The 20,363-nt window shown below is 34.2% G+C and overlaps 1 protein-coding gene across 2 annotated transcripts; it reads right to left on the bottom strand.

Moving 5' to 3' along the window:
* Positions 1-1,947: 1,947 nt before the first annotated feature.
* LOC101891299 (carotenoid isomerooxygenase) lies at positions 1,948-14,789 on the bottom strand. 2 transcript variants are annotated; one of them, XM_005186412.4, is made up of 6 exons: positions 14,469-14,789; positions 7,730-8,130; positions 7,559-7,666; positions 6,014-7,002; positions 5,901-5,962; positions 1,948-2,318 (listed from the first exon to the last, which is right to left on the bottom strand). In XM_005186412.4, exons 1-6 carry the CDS (start codon positions 14,511-14,513, stop codon positions 2,043-2,045), a joined length of 1,881 nt encoding a protein of 626 aa, XP_005186469.1. In that variant the 5' UTR covers positions 14,514-14,789; the 3' UTR covers positions 1,948-2,042. The 2 variants fall into 2 exon arrangements, with proteins under 2 accessions (XP_005186469.1, XP_011293729.1); XM_011295427.3 differs by lacking the exon at positions 14,469-14,789 and adding an exon at positions 8,221-8,974.
* Positions 14,790-20,363: the final 5,574 nt, after the last annotated feature.

Below are 20,363 nucleotides of genomic sequence, written 5' to 3' on the forward strand. Positions count from 1 at the left end.
ATTAATATTCATGGAAAAAATTATAATTACCGTCGGTTTTATATTTTATATTTTAAATAGCATGATCTTATTTTTCAGCTATAGGCTCTAATTTGAGTGTTAAATACCTATATGATAAAGAACATCTATAATAGCCCCATGTGAAAATTCAGCTCAATTTTTGATATTGTAAAAAGCATTCAAATGAGCTATAATTTGAAATTTGTATTTCCAACGTTTAAAATCCCGTACTGCGTGGTATTCAGTTTTGTCCACCTCATACTTGAGGGCAGAATGTTGTCAGAATAGCCAAAAAAATACTCTTTTGCTCCGATTATCGTAAGATGGGCAATAATTGTTTGTTATTTAAATTGTGCGGTGGAGATCCAATAAAGTTACTTTATAATTTCGTATTTTTTTCATGTTTCTGCCACAATTTCCAACTGAATGAGTCCCAGATTGACATTTCGGAGTTTATTTCATATAGACGTACATCCCAAATCTACGTTCCCAACCAATATTCTCTTGGGGGTTACAAATTCAAAAGAATATCAAATTTTCTTTTCTAACCACACATTGGTTGGGAAAGTGGACTTGGGGGTATGCTAATGTGAGGACTATACTTAAATAAATTCCTATGAGGATAATTATCTGTAAGATGATTTTCTACCCCAGGGTTTTTTACCCCAGGTAGCCTCAAGACTAAGATGCGCACTTTCCCCAAAAATAAAACTTTATAAAAAGAGGTTTTCTTCCCCCTTAGAAACAAAGATGTCAAATAAGTGCCAAAAAATGAAAAAAGTGGCCAAGACCCCGAAAATACCTTAAATCATATGATGGTGATACCAAAACGTGATAATTTTTGCAAAGATGGTTTCTTCTTAAATTATCAACATAAGCTAAAATTAGTACGAAAAATATGGTTAAAATGGAGAATATACTTGAAATCGGGTTGTTACGTTATCAGGGGTTATGATCCATATAATGACCTGCCAAAGCGATTAAAGGTATCTTGAATGTTTAGGTAGAATTTCTATTTTGCGTTCTTTATGGTCGGTATTTGACTGATTGCAGTCCCAATGTATTTTGCATTTTGTATTCTCATTTGACAATTTATTGTCATATGAAAGAAGTAGGCCAACTTTTTGAAATTAACCCCATAACGCTTCTTCGGTCATTTTTGTTTGTTTAAATGTGTTCGCATCTTCCAGCTGAAGCTGTATTATTTTGAAATTCGATTCCATTGAAAAATTGTCGATTTTTCCCGATTTTAGAATTTTCATATAAAGCGACAACGGATAAAATTGTTATTTATAGATTTTATGTATTTATTGGGTATTACGAACAAATACATAAAATCTATAAATATCAGTTTTATCCGTTGTGGCTTTATACTACCAAAAAAAAAACCTACACATCATATTAGAATTCAAAAAAAAAATCACTACAAATGTACATTCGAAAATAGTAAGTCAAAATGGAAAAAAATGCAATATAAAACATTACTATTGTACATTTTAAAAGTCAAAATGAAAATGTTGAAATTTCACATTTTTACTCGATTTTTTTTTGGATTTTATTCTTTTCTGCCAAGAGGCAATTCCGAATTTGTCTAAATCGTTAAAATCAGACCGGCGGTCTTTATGTTATAAGAGTAGTAACTAACACAACTTTCTTTTACATATAGAGAGATAGATTTAAAAGTAGGCGCGTTCCTCAGCCCCTAAATAAGTACGTAGGGTTGGATGGAAAGCCAACAGCATCTCGTGTAATAATTCTCAAACGATATCTTCACTATTTTGGCAAATATAAAGATTTCAGATAAATCGTAATAGTGGGCGTAAAAGGAGGCGTGGTCAATATTTTTTTCTTTAAAAACCTAACTCGGGGTATGACGAACGTTTGTACAAAAAATTATGCAAATCGGTCCAGCCGTTTTCAACTGATTCCGTTACCAACAAACAACAATTGATTTTTATATATATAGATTTATTTCTTAAAGTATGAAAATATCAACTTTATTAAACTTTATTCATATTCAACATTTCTCAAGTCTCTGCAAACTACACAATATCCTTGGCATACCATCCGTGTAGACATTTCGGCACCGGCCCATTGGTATGGAAAACACATCGGCCCAATTCCATAAATGTCTTTGCACACAGTACCAATAGCCCGACCTTATTTTCATTGAATCCACCCCAAACCATAGAGGCCAATATAACTCCATCATCTTCATCATGGGCATTTGGAGCGGGCACAAATATCGGTTCACTGGGATAACAATTATCTTCACACCATGTCAGGCAGGTTTTGTTAACGACGTCGACTTTGATTAGCTGCAATAGATGAAAAGAAAATTTAAAAACAAATATTCTTCAAAAATTCATACCTAAAAATTCGCTCTTTTCTTGTCTCTTAGTCTAAAACATCTACATTTTTGGTATTAAATTCCTTTAACATTTTTTCCCATTAGTCTTTTGGAGTTTGAACAAATATTCATAAAAATCAACGTTTATTGGTTTGTAAACCTTGAAAAATATATTAAACAACAAGTTAAAAAATATCAGTTGGTTTTGTCGAAAGATATATAATCTCAGCTTTTGTTTGATAATAAAATATATTTTGATTTGACTATTCAAAATGTTTCCCCTTTATTGGGATGGTACCGAATGAGCGAGCCAATATTTTCTATTTTGCATACGACCTAAGTTTGATATAATTATTGCGACGTTTCAGGTTTGAACGATATCGACCACTACCTCTCCTTTATTCGTATACAAATCCTTAAGAATATCCTCTTTTGTTCTAAAATTCCTTCTAGAAATGATCTAAAAATACATATATTTAGTCCCAAAGTCTCAAAAAAAAAAAAAATATTCTTTAAAAATATATTTTCAAAATTCACCGTTTATGGGTCTGTTGGTGTTTGAATAAATATTCTTATAAAGACCACGTTTATTGGCCTGAAGGTCGTTAAAAATATTCTAAAACAAGTAAGCAAAGGCTACAGTCGAGCGGGGCCGACCGTTGAATACCCTACAACACTATAATAAACGATACAGTTTATATAGGCGAGATACTCGAAAGAATTCCACAAGATATTGTGACAAATTATAAAAGAAAACCATCAGGTTCCGTTCTCTAATTTTCGAATAATAGCAACTTAAACTAATTTGCTCATTTCCAATTTATTGGTAGATGTTGCACGTAAATGGTCTTCCTAGATCAGGAACCAATATTTCCCAAAGACCTATAATCTCTCAGAAATGGCACAAGATTAACATTTATTATTGGTTTTTGACTGAAACGCATCTACATGAGATACAGACATTTGACTATAATCTTCAACGAAATCAGCGTTAACGAAATAGTCAGAAGTGCATCTTTCCTGTATTTGTGAATTCTCCAAAAAGTCACTGGAATGGACATTTTCGTATTTTGTCTACAAAAGTTGGCAAACTATTTCACACATTGAATATTTTTAGATGGCCATCCGAAACTGCTTGGCTTTTGCAATGTCCGGTAACCCCCAATCAAATGTGCGTAAGGATCGGGCGATAATTACGATCTGCTGACAATTTTGCAGTTTTTTTGGTTCATTTCAACCCCTAAATATATGGCGATCATCTCCAAAAAGAGTAGGCTTCTATTCCGACCCTCATCTTGTCTCCATGCAAAATTTCGTAAGGATCTGGCCATAAATACGATCTGTATATGATATCCTGATATCCTAACTACTTAGTTTTGTTAGCTTTAGAAATATTACAAAATGTTTAATTCAAAATGAAAATATGCCAAAAATATGACAAAATTGAAAAAATATGAGAAAATTTTACAAAATCAATATTTTCATCTTTAGAGAGATATTTTTATGCGATTTTTTAGACGTTTTTTCTTTCCTGCCAAGAGCCCATTCTGAATTAATGAGAACTGTCGAAATCAGTTCAGCCGTTCTCGACTTATAAGAGATCTTTCAAGCATATCTTCTTTGATAGACATATATATCGCACATATTTTGCTAAATATCCGATTTGTTGGATGTTAACATCAATGTAAAGGTCAGAAGTAACCTTGTGATGGCTTTATGATTTCGCCGGGATTTAAAATATTCACGGTTTAATGAAAAATTTTGAATTTTTTCAACACAAAAGATACGGTCTATTTTACCCGCTAAATATTATGCGATGACCACGCAAATTGGTAGGCTTCTTCCCCGCCCTAAACTCTAGCTACATGCGAAATTCCGCGTCGATTGGTCTATAATTGTTTCGTTTTTTCAGTATTTGGTCCATTTCAACCCCTAAATATTATGCGATCATCTCCAAAAGAAATAGGGTTCTATTCTGGCCCTAAACCCACCACCATTCTAAATTTCGTGAAGATCGGGCCATAATTGCGACCTGTAGAGTGATTACAATTTAACATGGACAGACGGACAGACGGACAGACGGACGGACGGACATACATAGCTAGATCGACTCAGCTCGGCGAGCTAGGAAGATCCATATATACTTTCCTATATGGGAAACCAATATTTCGAGGTGTTACATAAATTCTGGCCCAATCAAACTTATAATACCCCCAACACATAGTGTTGTAGGGTATAAAAATCCAGATTTATTGGTCTGTTGTTCTGTTTTTTTACGGCTTTATTATTCCTTAAGAAATAAATATTATTGGCCTGTTGATCCTTCGAAGAATATTCTTTATACAACGTGTCCTTGAAAAAAGTATTCTTAAAAATCCAGATTTATTGGCCTGTTTGTCTTTGAAAGATATTAAAACTCTATGATAATCCAAATTTGTTGGCCATGTTAAAAAATCCACGTTTATTGATCTGTTGGTGCTTCAAAAATTTTTTTAAAAAATCAATTTTATTGGTCTGTTGTTGCTACAAAAAAATTCCCGAAAGAACAATTTTGTTTTTGAAAAATATATTCTTAAAAATCTACTCTTTATAAAATGTTGGTCTTTGAAGAAATTGTTTTAAAACATACAATTTCACTATCTGTTTGTCATTGACCTAGAAATGATCTAAAAATACATATTTTTAGTCCTGAAGTCCTTAAAAAATATTCTTAAAATATTCTATTTTTTGTGCTAAAGGCTTTAAAATTATAAAAATCCGAATTTTCTAAAAATATTCTTAAGAATATCCTCTTTTGTTCTAAAACTCCTTCTAGAAATGATCAAAAAATACATATTTTTAGTCCTAAAGTCCCTAAAAAAATTTTCTTAAAATATTTACTTTTTTGGTGCTAAAGTCTTTAAAAATATATTTTCAAGAATCACCGTTTATGGGTCTGTTGGTGTTTGAAAAAATATTATTAAAACATCCACGTTTATTGGTCAGAAAGTCGTTAAAAATATTCTCAAAAATCCAGATTTAATTCTCTGTTGATCTGTTTTGTTTTTTTTTTTTTTTTTTGGTTCGACGGTACTTTATTTGGTTTATTGATAAATATCTTTAAGAAATAAATAATATAACTACTAAAAATTCCGAGTTTATTGCCCAGTTAGCTTTGAAAATATTCTTGAATAATCTACATTTGTTGGCCCTTTTAAAAAATGTTTGATAAAATTCACTTTTATTGGTCCGTTGGTTCTTTGAAAATGTTCTGAGAAATTTGTCCGGTAGTCCTCGAAAACGATATTCTTAAAAATCCACTTTTTATAAAACGTTGGTTCTTGAAGAAATATATATAAAATACCCACGTTTATTGGTGTAAGAAATAGATTTGAAAAATCCACGTTTATTGGACTTTGAGTCCTTAAAATGTATCCTTAAACATCTAAAGTTCGCAGATGGTCCTTGAAAATATTTCAAATTTTTTTCGAGTCACCCCTTGGTGCCTATGAATACTGCCGTTATTTATGCGTCAAAAAAATTATATTGTAAAACACTTTTATATAATTACCGTTCCTGGGTTATCAGCATCCACATCTGAACTTATCGCGTAGAAGTATTGATAAGGTTTAGCTGCAAAAATTTAAAATTAAAAAAAATCACACAAAAATTATCAACCCATACCTAAATAACGTTCATAATTTATGCGTGGTGTTTCACAACCGAGATCACAAAGCAGTTCCGGCCTTACAAATATGGGACCATTTTGCGTATGATACGCCTCCGCTTTGGTATTCGCCAGTGTAATCAAATTCTCAGACCACTCATATTTATCGTTTTTCGCCGTAAAATTATAATCATCTTTGCCGATTTCGGGATTATTATTCACAGTAAAGTTGATGTCTTCATATTCCGTTTGGGAGCGTTTCAGTTTTGGTTGTTGCAGTCTTGAACTGATACCCGACAATGTAAACGATTTCATTAGCCTTTGTCTTCGTCCCATTTGACGATTTTGTTCACAATTCGCCGTCTCATTCGCCTTACTTGCCAATGGCAAGACAAATCTCAACGGCCTGCCACGAAAGAGTGTCGCATAATTCGGATTCGATTGCATGTTCATCATCGATTCCAAATACATACAATTAATCATTTCGGGATTTTTATAACAACAAATATCAATGACCACATGATCATCGCGTTCGTACTGATTTATAATGTGGAGGTAGAAAAATGGATCGGATTGAAATTTATGCACCACTTCACCGCTTCGCCGATCAACCAAATAAAACAGACAGGGCTTGTTGTCGAACCATTTTAGGCAGGCTGAGGTATTTTGATTAAAGATCTGGGCCTTAATAAATTCCGGTAACGATACGGACAAGGGTTGTTCCACAATTACGAAATAATGTTCGGTTATGCCGAAAGTGTGCATATAACCCGGATTCAGTTTCCATCGACAAGGAATTTGTGCCTTCACATAGGCATTTTCAAACATACCCTCGCCGTGTGGAAAACAAATAATGTTGTAGACTGGACCGGATTTGGTTGATGCCATACCCAAATTATAGACCGTGCCATTAGACATAACGTGTGGATGGGAGGTGTGATTCACGACACCTGTGTAATCTGTAACACATATTCGACCCTCGGTTGCCAATGTGCGGGGGTTTATTCTGAAAAGGCGAAAGAAAAAGGAGAAATAATTTGAGAATGATTTGGTTCTGTGGAGCGTGTGCGTGTTGCCATCAAGTATACACCATATACCCACATACATGATATAAACGAAGACCCTGGATTTCAAAAAATAAAAAGTATGTATTATTTAAAATTCCACATTTATGGACTATCTATAAATGTATATTAAAAAATCGGACACCAGTAGTCTAAATAAAAATATTCCTTAAAAATTACAAGTAGGTGACTGATGACCCCTCCAAATAAACGTCAATGATTATAGGTCTGATAGCCCATCAAAATAGTTGTATGGGTCCTGACCCCTCCAGCTTGTCGTCTATGTGCCATAGGCTCCCTAGACCTAGTTGTCTATGTACCATATGCTCCCTTGTCCCTCCAGTTCGTCTTATATATAGAGATTCTCTTGCCCTTCAATCCGGCTATCATTTCATCTAAAAGGCTTCCTCTAAACTCATTTATAAAGACTCACTTTAAGTACTTCTTTCTACGATTTCTTCTGGAATACTATTTTAAAATGTTTACAACAAATCTTACCTATGAATCATCGGAGTCTCGGTAAACGTATAAAATTCATCCCCGAAGGGATATATTGAGATCATTGTATTATCTGAACCATTATCTGGACGAAATATTGCAGAGACCCTAAAGTGAAAAAACAAACAAAAAATTAATTGTTTTAAAAAATTGCTACTCAAATTTCCCTACCTGTCAAAAATTGAATGACATGGATCGGGAACGGCCGCAGTTCCAAATTCGGTCACCACAATTCTTTGGGCAGCTGTGTTCTTTTTCAATGTCTCCGTCTGAACGAAACGATTCTGATAGGTGACATTACCATTGTGAATGGCAAAACGATGCAGCAACGCCGAACAATCAAACAAATGTTGAAAGGTCATATCGCCGACCTTCCAATTGCCAGGGCCGTTACGCAATAGGCTGCCATTCAGCCATGTGGGTATGGTGCCAATGACATGTCCTTCCAGAGGTTCAATTATTTCCTTTACACACGATCTTAGCCACACGCTAGAATCACAGTTTGGATAACATCGACCGGAGCCATCGATAACACTCGCCTGCGGGTCATGTTGGACGGGATCATATTTAACCTGAAAACGTGGTAGAAAAAATGGAAAAAAATATTTTTTAAAAATAAAATTTTTATTCCGGATTTTTTTTAATGGGTATGAACCATTCACCTTTTCACTGTCCTTAACCTTTTTATACATTTTGCTCGAATACCACAAGTAAAAACGCTTCGATTTAATAAGAATTACACAAAAACTTAGTATTAAAAAAATTATGGAAAAATCCATAATTTGCTGTGCCTTAGTATTTCACACTACGTGGCTACTGCTTGGAACCTTCATTTCAACTGTTTCTTATTTTTTCTTAATCGTTTTGTTTGCCGTCTCGTCTTGTCTTTCAACTGGCAAAGATTTGTGCCACAAATATTCAACAGAGGCCACTGACAGACATTCTGGCCTCTGTGGTGTATGACCTTCGTGTCTGTGTGTTTGAGTGTCAAAAAACAAAAAAAAAAACTATGAATGAAATCTACACCACTACTGACGGGGAGATATGGGGAGGCAATTTTCATCTAAGGGTGACATCTTATTCGGCGTCTTGTCACTTTTGTTTTGGATTAGTTTCTCCACGTATTTTTATTTTCTTCCTTCGCATGAATATTGTCCCCCAGTGACTAACAACAGTTATGACCATTGTCGCGTCGGTATTGACATTCCGCCATGGATTATCAACTGAACAATGCGCTTTTCACAGACTAAACAAATTAAGACCCAATTAATCCGTCCTAAAGCCATATTATCCATCGACATTAGGAGACAAAGCAACAAAAACACACATATGGCTGTTAACGCATGCAACAACCTATTCCGTAATGGAACTACAATCACGTGAATTTGTTGAGGGGCCTACAAAAATTTTATTATGATAATGATTGACAAATAACATTTGCATACAGGTACCCTACATGTCGCACAGGATTACTCATTTACTTGTGCCATAGATGGGAAAAATGTTTCGTAACAGGTCCTAAAAATACAGTGCATGCGGCAAGTGTTGGTGTGATCGCAAGCCATGTGCCGTCTCTATCCAGCGATTGTATGAAACGTCTTCAATTGTGGTTGCCTGACATCCGTATTAATTCTGACAAAACCGCAATCATGCCATTCAAACGGCAAGCGATTATCGAACCAGAATCGAAGTGAATTGAATTGAAACAGATAACCACCACTGTAGACAAGCAACTTCTAAAAAAGGACTGATCGCACATAATGAGGAAATCTTCGGTCTCATGCATGAGTCGCTACCAATAGGCTCCAACCTAACCTGACCCTCACCTAATACCCAAATATGAAAGATAGCATAGACGCTGTGAACAACTAAGAATGGCCCATTCATACAACAAAGGCAGATATCATTGCTATCGTGAAGGCAGCAGAATTAATTAAAACTCTAAAAAAGGAAATGACTAAACTGGTGACTATCAATGAGGATAGTCAAGCTGCTCTCAAATCTATTGACACGTCCATAATCAACTCTTATGTAGGTGGGATTTGGAAAATTGTAATATTGATATATGTCAAATACTGCAGACTGCGTAAGGACGAGGAAGAGCCCGATAAACACCAATTATGCCACAGTCTTGCGTTAGCAAGAGAGTGGTTACGAATTACGGATTTCATGATCTCATTGTGCATTCAGATACAGATCACATTGCATGTTTTGTGTTTTGTTTCACTGTCAAACCTCTTTAGTTTGTTCTATAATTTAACCATGAATCGTCTTACAAATTAACAACGCTTGCAAACCTCTGATTTTGATAATTCACACCATTCCGGAGAGGTATCTTTGCGGCTAATAAAAATGAAAATAAAAAATATTTTTTTCGTAATTGTTTATATTGTATGCAATTTTTTTCAATTTGATATGTTATATTGAAGTTTACATTCCCTTATTGTTTTGAATTCTGAATGAAAGAATGATAGAAAATGAAATTAGTGCACAATACGATGATAAATGATGATCTTTCCTGACCAGACTTGACATTTAGCGTTCCAACCCCAGAGCCTACATCGTGCTTCAGCTGGAAAATACGAATACATTCAAAGCAACAAAAATGACCGACACAGCTTTTTGGGGCTCATATCAAAATGTGGACCTACTTCTTTCATGTGGCATTAATCCGTCCAATGAGAACTCAAAATGCAAAATTCGTTAGGATTGTAACCAGTGAAATACCGAATATGAAGAGACACTGCGATATGCGAACTATACAAAGTGATAGAGAGAATTGAAATTTTAGTATAAAAAGGATTCATATCCCCCGAAAATTCTTCCGAAACCTTCAAGATACCTAAATTGGAGGACCATACCTTTATATGGAGGACTTTGAGCAATAGCAAGTAATTACATTTTACAACAGCCAATCTGGACTTTGGGAAATTCTAAGTGGCTAGTATTCGGTTAGCATATCCCAGTCAAATTTTTTAGGGATTAATATATATAACCATATCAGAAACTCTATGATAGATTTTGCTTTATGCTTCGCAAAATTTACGATAGATGTGCTATATTATAGCTGACGAAATAGTATCAGGTTTTTTAAGACACTTGAAATCGTCTAGAGAGTGAACATGTAATAACATTTTTGCTATTGGTATTTATTTCTTTTTGGTCGAGAACACCATTTCTTTTTGGATAAAACTCTTTTGTGAAATTTGAAATCGATATAGTCTTGTCTGACAATTTCTTGTACTTGAAAATGCGACGAAAATTAAAAACCTTGCACATGTTAATATTCACAAGGAATGTTCTTCATGGAACAAAAGTACATTGAACGAATGTACCTTTTGAAGCAAATATAGATATATATTATGGAGGGTATATTAAGTTCTTCATTCAGTTTGTAACTCATCGACACAATAATTTTAGGCACAATAAAGTATATATATTTTTGATCAGCGTAAAATTCTAAGACGATTTAGCTCTGTTCGTCCGTCTTTTGTTATCACGCTAGAGTCAAAACGAATAAAGATTGTAAGCTAAAATTTTGCACAGATCCGTCTTTTGTATGTAGGTAGGTCAAGTTCGAAGATGGACCGATACCACGATATCGCATAACCTCCATATAACGGTTATAATTTTTCAATTGAATTGACTAAAAATCTATACTAGAAGTTCTTTCTAAGCTCCTTACCCCACCTACGACGGTCCCGCCCGATATTCGATATTTTCACGATTTTAGGGACATTATTCACAGGAGTTGTTTCTAATTTCGTATTTGGAATTCGTAATGGGTACTACAGCCTATGACAAAAAATTGCGTATGCAGGTCGAAGTCTTTGTATAGTCTCCATATAACGGTACCTCCCAATATTCGGTATTTTGACAATTTTAGGTACAATATTCACCGAAATTGTTTTTTAAGATTTTAACAGAATTTTTAACGGATTTTATTTTTTTTAATTTGAAATTCTTTCGAAATGGTAGGGGGTACTCCAAGTTCGGCCCGACCGAACTTAACGTTTTTTACTTGTTTTATCAATAAATAGTATTGAAGACAATTTCATTGTTTTACAAATGTTCCAGACCACATTGATGGGGGCAGCGTAGCGTTGTAAATATAAAAATAAAACTAATAAATAAAAACAAAATGCTTTGGAAAAAAATAGACAACAGTAAAGAAAAAAGTTCTGTTGGTCAGTCCTTTCATTTAAGACTGGAAAAAGAGGGTAGTTAATACCCACACAACAAACATGCACATGTATATGAAATGTTAACAGCTAATACGAATAGTTGTAAATGTAGTGGGAGGGAGTCAAGTGTTTTCAAGGCCAGCGTGTGTGAGTAATTTTGCGTATTAGGGGCAATAGTAATTTCAATGCGAAGTTTAGCTGCTTAGAAGAATTCAACTACGTCAAACTTAATTAAACGATTTTAGATAAGTTGAATTCTTTTAAATGTCGAACCAAGATTAATGGTCATAGTTGCAAAAGAAAGTATCCTTGAACTGTTCATTATAACATCACTGATATTATCAATAACATTCTTAAGTAGTTAAATAGTATTTAACAGATATATACCCTCGGCCAATGTTCGCTTTTTTAAATAAATTTTGACTTGCGTTCAAACTATTGACCTTTTATGGGAGAGGTTTAGAAGAAGTGGGTCAACCCGATATAAGTCTGAATATTACAACGCACCAGATTTGGAGAGTATCGATTACTTCTTTCTCTTTATATCAGATATATGATAATTTTTGGAAAAATGTTGAAATGTGCGTAAGGTACCAGATATAGTTGAACTAAAAACATATTGGGACGTTTAAAATTAAATGAAAATCTAACATTTTTTTTTTTAAATTTTATGCGAATTAAGGAGTGGACTAATATATCCTATATTCACATCAGATATCTAATCTAATTAAATATATCGAGTTTGACTTGTTTTGTAAGTTACGAGAGATACAAGTATTGAGAGTTGTGACCCTTTGTGGGGGAGATTCCAAATTATTGGAAGATAATTTGCGATATATGAAACTTGTACAAAATATGGATCGATGTCGGTCTATTTCAAATCATCCCTGAGTTTAGAAATTTTCTGGGTCTTGGCCAATTTTTCAATTGATTTGGCCCTTATTTGTTATCTTGCCTTCTAAGGGGATGGAAAACATTGCAAATTCCAAATCACTGCTAAATCGAATGGAAAACGTTACTAAAATCTTTACAACACGACAAATTGAGCAGAGCTCTTATATGGGTCTATTATAAACAGGTTATACATGCTTTTTATTAGATTGGGTATATTATGGCTGACAAAATAGGAATTTTTTTTAAGACACTTGAAATCAACTGGCGCGTGAATATGTAATGACATTTTTTGCATTGGTATTTTTTTTTGTCGAGTACACCATTTTTTTTTTTTGGACAAAACCCTTTTATGAAATTTGAAATCGTTATAGTCTTGTCTGATAATTTCTTGTACTTGAAAATGCGACGAAAATTAAAGACCTCGCACATGTTAATATTCACTAGGAATGTTTTCCACGGAACAAAAGTACATTTTGTTAAACGTTCCACGTTTTTATACCCTCCACCATACATAATATGGTGGGAAAATTAAGATCGTCATTCCATTTGTAACTCATCAAAATAATAATAATTTTAGACATAACAAAGTTTATATATATTTGACCAGCATAAAATTCTAAGACAATTTAGCCCTGTCTATCCGTCCGCCTGTTATAATCACGCTAGAGTCAAAACGAATTAAGTCAGGAAGCTAAAATTTTGCACAGATCAGTCTTTTGTGTACAGAACTATATCGGTCCACGATAGCGTATAGCCCTGCTATATCGGTGTTTTAGCTACATTTTTCAATTGAATTGTCTTACAATCCATACTAGAAGTTTTTTCTAAGCACTTTATACCCTGGAAGAGAAATGTCTATATAGATCCATGATATCGTATAGCCCACATAATTTATATATTTTCACGATTTTAAGAACATTATTCATTGTGGGGCCGACCTTGTGATACGCTACAACACTACAGTATGTTAGAAACCCCTTTATGTGCAAACCCATTTTGGAAGATTCGTTTTTGAAATTATATCACGGAGCACTGCTCAGGTATTGCCAGGGACATTTGCCGAATATTTACGCACTCTGTCGTGCTGTCTTTCTAAAAGTATTCTTTGAAAATTCACGATTATTGTTGTAGTAGTCCTTCAAAAAATATTCGTTTAAACACGGGTTTATTGATTTACAGTTATTCTAAAAATTTATTTAAAAAATACTCGCTTATAAAGGTCCTTTCTTCTAAAAGGATTGTTAAAAATCCACGTTCATTCATGTGATAGTTTTTCTAAAAATATTGTTACAGAAATCCACGCATATAGATCTGATAGTTTTTCAAAAATAATCCTAAAAGTATACGCCTAATGATCAGACATTGCGTATAACATTATTCAAAAAAAAAAAAAAACTACAATTTTTTATCTGATACTTCTTTTAAAAATATTTTTAAAAATCCTTATTTCTTAATCTGAAATTCCTTTTGAAAATATTCTTAAAAAATCCACTCTTATTTTAAAAAAGTCAACGCTTATGATCTGATAGTCTTTCTTAAAATATTCTAAATCCAAGTTTTTTCAAAAGAGAATCCAACATCTTAATATTATTACACACTTTACCGATATTGACATTATAACCCTTTTAAAAGTATTTCGAAAAATTCACGATTATTTATATGTTTTATTTGTCATTATTTTGTTCAGGGATATATTTTCATATTAACAAATTACTTTGTTAGGCTAAATATATGTATTTTTTGCCATTTTTACACTTTTACTTTCACTCTTCGTCAATGAGAATCAATTATTGATATTTTTTCTAATTTATTCAAACATCAAGAACACTAACCGCAAAAAAATCCCGCACAAATCCTCTTAGAACACCATCAGCCATAATACTGTCAGTAAAAGGTTCAAAATATGTCACACACACAAACAATATCGCCGAGGAACTTAACGGATATTAACTCTTTCTTTTCGCGTTGATTATTTAATGCCTTGTTGTGTCATTGGATTTTTCCTTTTCTTTTTGGAAAATTATTCTTCGGCTCTTGAAGGTAACTACTGATTGAATGTGAAACGTTGTTGTTTTCGGTGGCGTTTTCTAATTCCGTTTTCTTTAAAATGCCGCTGTATCGCGCTTGAAGTCCATAAAACAACTGAAATGAAATTCTATGCCGCCCAACAGGCAGAAAAAAAGATGTTTGAAATGAATGCTTGTTTGCGCCACTCTAGTGTTACCTTCGCACAATGGGGGATAGCTGTCTACGGCGAACGAGCGAGTGAGCGAAGCAGGCAGCATTCAATCATTTAAACTGACAAACCTCAAGTTGCTTGACATTAAAAAAACATCTTTGCTGGATGACAGGCGGCCAAAATTAGAAACTAAAGTTTTGTGCAAATTGAATTTGACTAATTAAAGTTTTATTACACGATCAATTACCATAATACTTACGAAGAAGAACAAAACACGATTCTATGGACAATTGACAAAAATATTCTACTCATAATTGGGATTTGAAAAGAATGCAAATAGTAAGCCAATTATATGACAAATTGGAGGAAAATCTCCAAGTACGTCATTAGAAAACCCCAAAACCATAGGAAAAGCCCAAAATTATTTTAACTACTAAACATCTCGCTTGAAAATTACTCAAATCGCAAATTGGACCTGCATGAGTGAAATAACCGAAAACGTCGACCTGTTAAGATAATATTATGAAAAATAAAATTGAATCTGTTATGAAATCTAAATTTCAGATATTAAACTATTGCCTTAGAAACTGTGGCTAAAATCAAAATACCAAATGTGGGAAGGTACTATTATTAATGGGGAATATACGAAAACGTTGACTTATGCAGACAATGTTCTGCCAGAGAAGGTAGAATTCTTTATCAACTTTAAATACCAAATGTTAATTATTCCGTTGAAATGTGTACCATGAAAATGTTGACCGATGTAGCTCATCTTCGGAATTGGCTTGCCTTTAGACAAAAGACAACTCTATGAAAATTACAGACGAACAAAAAGGAATTAATCAACATAGAATCTTAAGCAGATCAAAAGTATACATGCTTTGCTCGGTCTAAAACGATTATTTCGATGACAAACGAAATGACAAACTTTATATGCACTCTACACCATTTAAGCGTCAAGCAGCTATAAGCATTGATAATTAACATTTTAAAGGTTCCCTTCAGCTACGTATTGCGACCTATGGACTTAAGGAGATTTGCCCTTTCGTGTTTTGAGTAAGTAGAATGTTTAAGACCCATGTCTCATTGAGTGTTGATCTAGCCGTATTCATCCATTTTGTGGATAGCTCGAAGGGACTACCGACTTGCACGTCGTAATATGTTTATCAAATTCGAAAAAGGATCCACATCTTCTGGTACATTCTTAACAAAAGTTAATAACTTGAAAGTCTGAAAATTTAGTACGATGTATGAAGTTTTGATTGAAACTGAACAAATGTCTAGCACAAACTGTTGGAACGAATCTAAAATTTTGAGACGTCCAACTTATGACAGACCGGCCAAATTAACACTGGCACTGGCAACTGACGCTGGGCTTGTTTATGAATGTCGAAAAAAATTAATCTGAACGAAAGTGTTTTCAGTCTTTTATTTTTCTTTCAAACTTGAATTGTCATTTTTCTTTCGCATTTATTTACTTTCGACATACATAAGCTGGGTCTCAATTCTTATTCTATGAAAGTGTTAAATAAAACTTTTATAAAGGAAGGTCCTGGAGCAGAGCATATTTTAAATCCTACAATTATTGGTATTGGAAATTATATCGGCTCCGCTTGGGTATTTTTTATTTTTACGTTAAATTTTCTGACCGAAGGTGTTCTAATATTATATTTCGGGAACATATATTCAATATAGGTCCACTGTTGTTGGAAAGTCCAATATAACGGAAGGTGTCGAATTTATATATTTTGAATGTTACAGAAGCAGATCCGATTGCTCTTGGCAAGAGTGGCATAATTGAAAAACACTTTTTTATACCCTACGCCACACTGTGGTACATGGTATAATTTTTTTGTGTATTTGTTTGTAACATGAAAAAGGAAACGAGAAGATAGTATAGTTCATCATATAATCGATATTTTAGGCATGTCCGTCTGTCCATGTATTTTTGTAAACATAGTACTGGTTGCATTTATTGCCCAATTGAGATGAAAATTTGGACAAATCTTTTTTTTTTTTTTTGGCTAAAGGACGAATCCAATTGAAATATGAGGCAATCGATCTATAACTATGTATATCACTTTATATCTTTCGTCTAATTTGTCTTATACTGTGCACTAAATGTGTAATATTAGCCAAAATGGGATGAAATTTGGCACATGCTACCAAATTTATATTTGGTACATCCATTTTTTTATTTTTGTGCCCCCCAGCCGGAAAAATATCAAATACAGCTCAGAAAAATCTTATCGAGATCGGGCCATATTCGGGTATAGCTCCCACATACAGGGTGAGATGAAAAAACTGCAACCAACTTCAGACTACTGTCATTTCTAAGCCACTCGTCTGACCGCTGTTAAAATTATTCCAGTGGCAGTTCATTATATTGTTTACAAGCGTACAAAAGCATTTTGGTGAGAATTTTCCAGAAAAAAAGTTATTCGTGATAGTGTAATTTCTTTATATTTGGCTGGAAAACCACAAGTGGCTATCGTTAGAGCACTCCAGCAGTCGTTCGTTACCGTGATACTGGTAGCGTAGTCCGACGTCAAGGAAGTGGACGGAAGAAAACAGCAACATCAGCAGAAATGGTTCGAAAATTAAAGAATCGACTTGATCGAAACCCACGTCGCTTCATTTCCAGCGCACAATGGCCACCAAAATCTTCGGATACCAATCCGTTGGACTATTGTGTCTGGAGTTTTTTTGGAATGCAAGGTTGGCACTTTAAAATACCAAAATGTCGATCACCTCAAGTAAGGGCTTCGCCGGGAATGGGCCAAAATACCGCAGAGCCCTTAAAAAACACCAAAGTGTCGATCATCTTAATCAAGCGGTTTGCCGGGAATGGGCCAAAATACCGCAGAGTAACATTCAGGCTGTGTGTACGGTTTCATTGGCCGTTTGAAGCCCATAATTCGTGCCAAAGGTGACAAACTCGAACAAATTTAAAAAGAAAATGTAAAAATTATAGCGTTTGATTTTGTTCGATCCCGTCCGACTTTTGACCTTTCTGTACAGGACCACTTGTTTAACATTGTCACAGTTTAACTTTTGTTGGGGATGAATCAGGAGGAGTCGAGATTTAACATTTTCACATATATATTGATGCACGCGAAGTTTGGGATAAATCGGTGAAATGTTCCGGATTTTATGAAAGTTATGATTCTAACATAAAAATTATGGTATGGGAAGTTTCAACCCGATTGGATGATGCCTTCGCATTTTAATAAAGAAATGATTTTTTCTGACAATTTTTAACTTGGTTGTGGTGGGGGGGGAGTGTTGGATAACAGAAAGAGTGGGCCGATATTGTCCATCTCAGAACTTTATCTTAGTTTGGTAAACATATTACATACAACTTTGGAACCTCTTCTACAGTTACCGCCCTTTTATAACAACTTTTAGTAGCATAAATCGAAAGTAAGTACTCTTGTAATGGGTTTTAAAAACAAATTCTTTCGTGCGATATTCTTCGAATTTTATGATTGTGCCATTTTCTCAATCTGATCTCTGAAAAAACGTTGACATTTTTCTTACCGTTTAGTGTTATTACGATCCTGGCCACATGGCCAAAAACAGCTTCTGTTCATCGCCAGTAATATTAAGTCTTCAGGTGATAATCTTTTTAAGTGCCTAATGTCATTTCAATCGGATAATGTTTAATCAAAAAAACCCTTAATTTCAGTTGAATAATAATTACTATCAAATGCACTTTCATGTATTCGTACTAATTTGGTACTAATTGCAACATACACCTGTTTGAAATTGATACACGAATATGAATCAGTAGCAGTACTTTCCTTTATGGCACAATAAAAAACTTATCAAATTCTTAAAATATTTCCGTCCATTGTGCAAGCGACGGAGTCATCATCGTCATTTCGACGACAACATTCATCGCGTTCGTAAATTATTGTTTGTCCATAAAAACGCATAAAGACAAAAATTATAAACTCAAGTTGCAGTACTAAGGTACTAAGTCTACTACTTTTCCTAAGGCAGGTCACTTCGGCCGTATCCATCACTAAATATCTGCAACGAATACACTGGCAAAAAATATGAATAATTTCGCACGTGCGAATTATATATATTGTTGTATTTGCATGCTATTGAAGTCAATGCATCATTTTTGAAGCTTTTTGTATCCTACACATCAAGATGGTTAGAGTATTATATCTTTGTGCTTTTGTTTGTAACAGACAAAAGGAAACGAGATAGACCCATAGTTCCTTTTAGTGATCTGACTCCAAAATTGCCGCATATGGAGTGAGACCAATCTACAAGAGACCCTACAGACTCCACTACATCCAGAAAAATCCACCGTATGGTGCGGTTTTCACGCTCAAAAATGAGACCGGAGCTCGCGTTACGGTCAATGGAGATTGTTACCGCACCATGATCAATGATTTTTTGTTTAAAAATATGGATGACACTGATCCGGAGGAGATGTGGTTTCAACAGGATGGCGCTACGTGCCATACGGCGAACGCAACCATCGACTTATTGAAATCAAAATTTGGCGATAAGTTGATTTCGAGTAGTGGACCTGTCAATTGGCCCCCAAGGTCGTGCGATTTGACACCTCTCGATTATTTCCTGGTTTATGCAACAACAATTGACGCCTTGGAGGCCAGCATTGTTAGGGTTATTCGTGACATACGCCCAGCAGTGATCAAAAAGTGGCCAAAAATTGGACGTCCAGAATGCACTTCGTCAAGAACAGCCGCGGTGCCCATATGCCCGAAATCATTTTCAAATGTTAATGTCACATATTGATCTTTCGAATAAAAAAAATTGATTTAAATTTAATTTTTTGTGTTATTTTTTACAATTTCAAGTTCTATCTGGCTTAAAAAAACAACAAAACAAACAAAGTACAGATCGCATTTATTGCGCAATCCAGATGAAATTTTCCACAAATCATTTGTTTGACCCAAGGACGAACCCTATTGGAAATGAAAAAATTTACATATAGCTCCCATATATATCTTAATCCGATTTGGATTTTTTGTGCGCCAAACGTGTCATATCAGCTCAAATAGTATGGCATTTTGCACATAAAACCAAATTAGGCCTGAAAATAAGTATACCAAATTTGATCGAAATCGGTTCAGATATAGCTATAGCTCCCATATATCTTGTTCATCCGATTTGTTATTTTTGTCCTCCATAGCCGTAATATTATTAAATAATTATATCGAGATCGGTTCAGATTTAGATATATCCCAAAATATATATATATATATATCTTTATCCGATTTAAAGTTAATAGAGCACCAAATGGCTAATACAAGCCCGAATTGAAAAGGCACAAATGCCTCGACAAATTTAGTAGAAATTGATTCAGAGGAGGATATGCCTCTCATATATTAGATCCTTCCGACTTTAAATTATAACAATAAGCATAGTTAGTATGATTTAATTCTCGCAAATTCCCCATAAAACTTTTATTTATGTGAAGCTCTACTAAATATGTAAACTGGTGTATGGTATCAAAAAGTCGGCTCCGCCCGACTTTAGGAGTTTCTTTACTGGTTGTAATTAA

The sequence above is a fragment of the Musca domestica genome, unplaced genomic scaffold (assembly GCF_030504385.1).
Source record: "Musca domestica strain aabys unplaced genomic scaffold, Musca_domestica.polishedcontigs.V.1.1 42, whole genome shotgun sequence".
Taxonomy (NCBI): Eukaryota; Metazoa; Arthropoda; class Insecta; order Diptera; family Muscidae; genus Musca; species Musca domestica.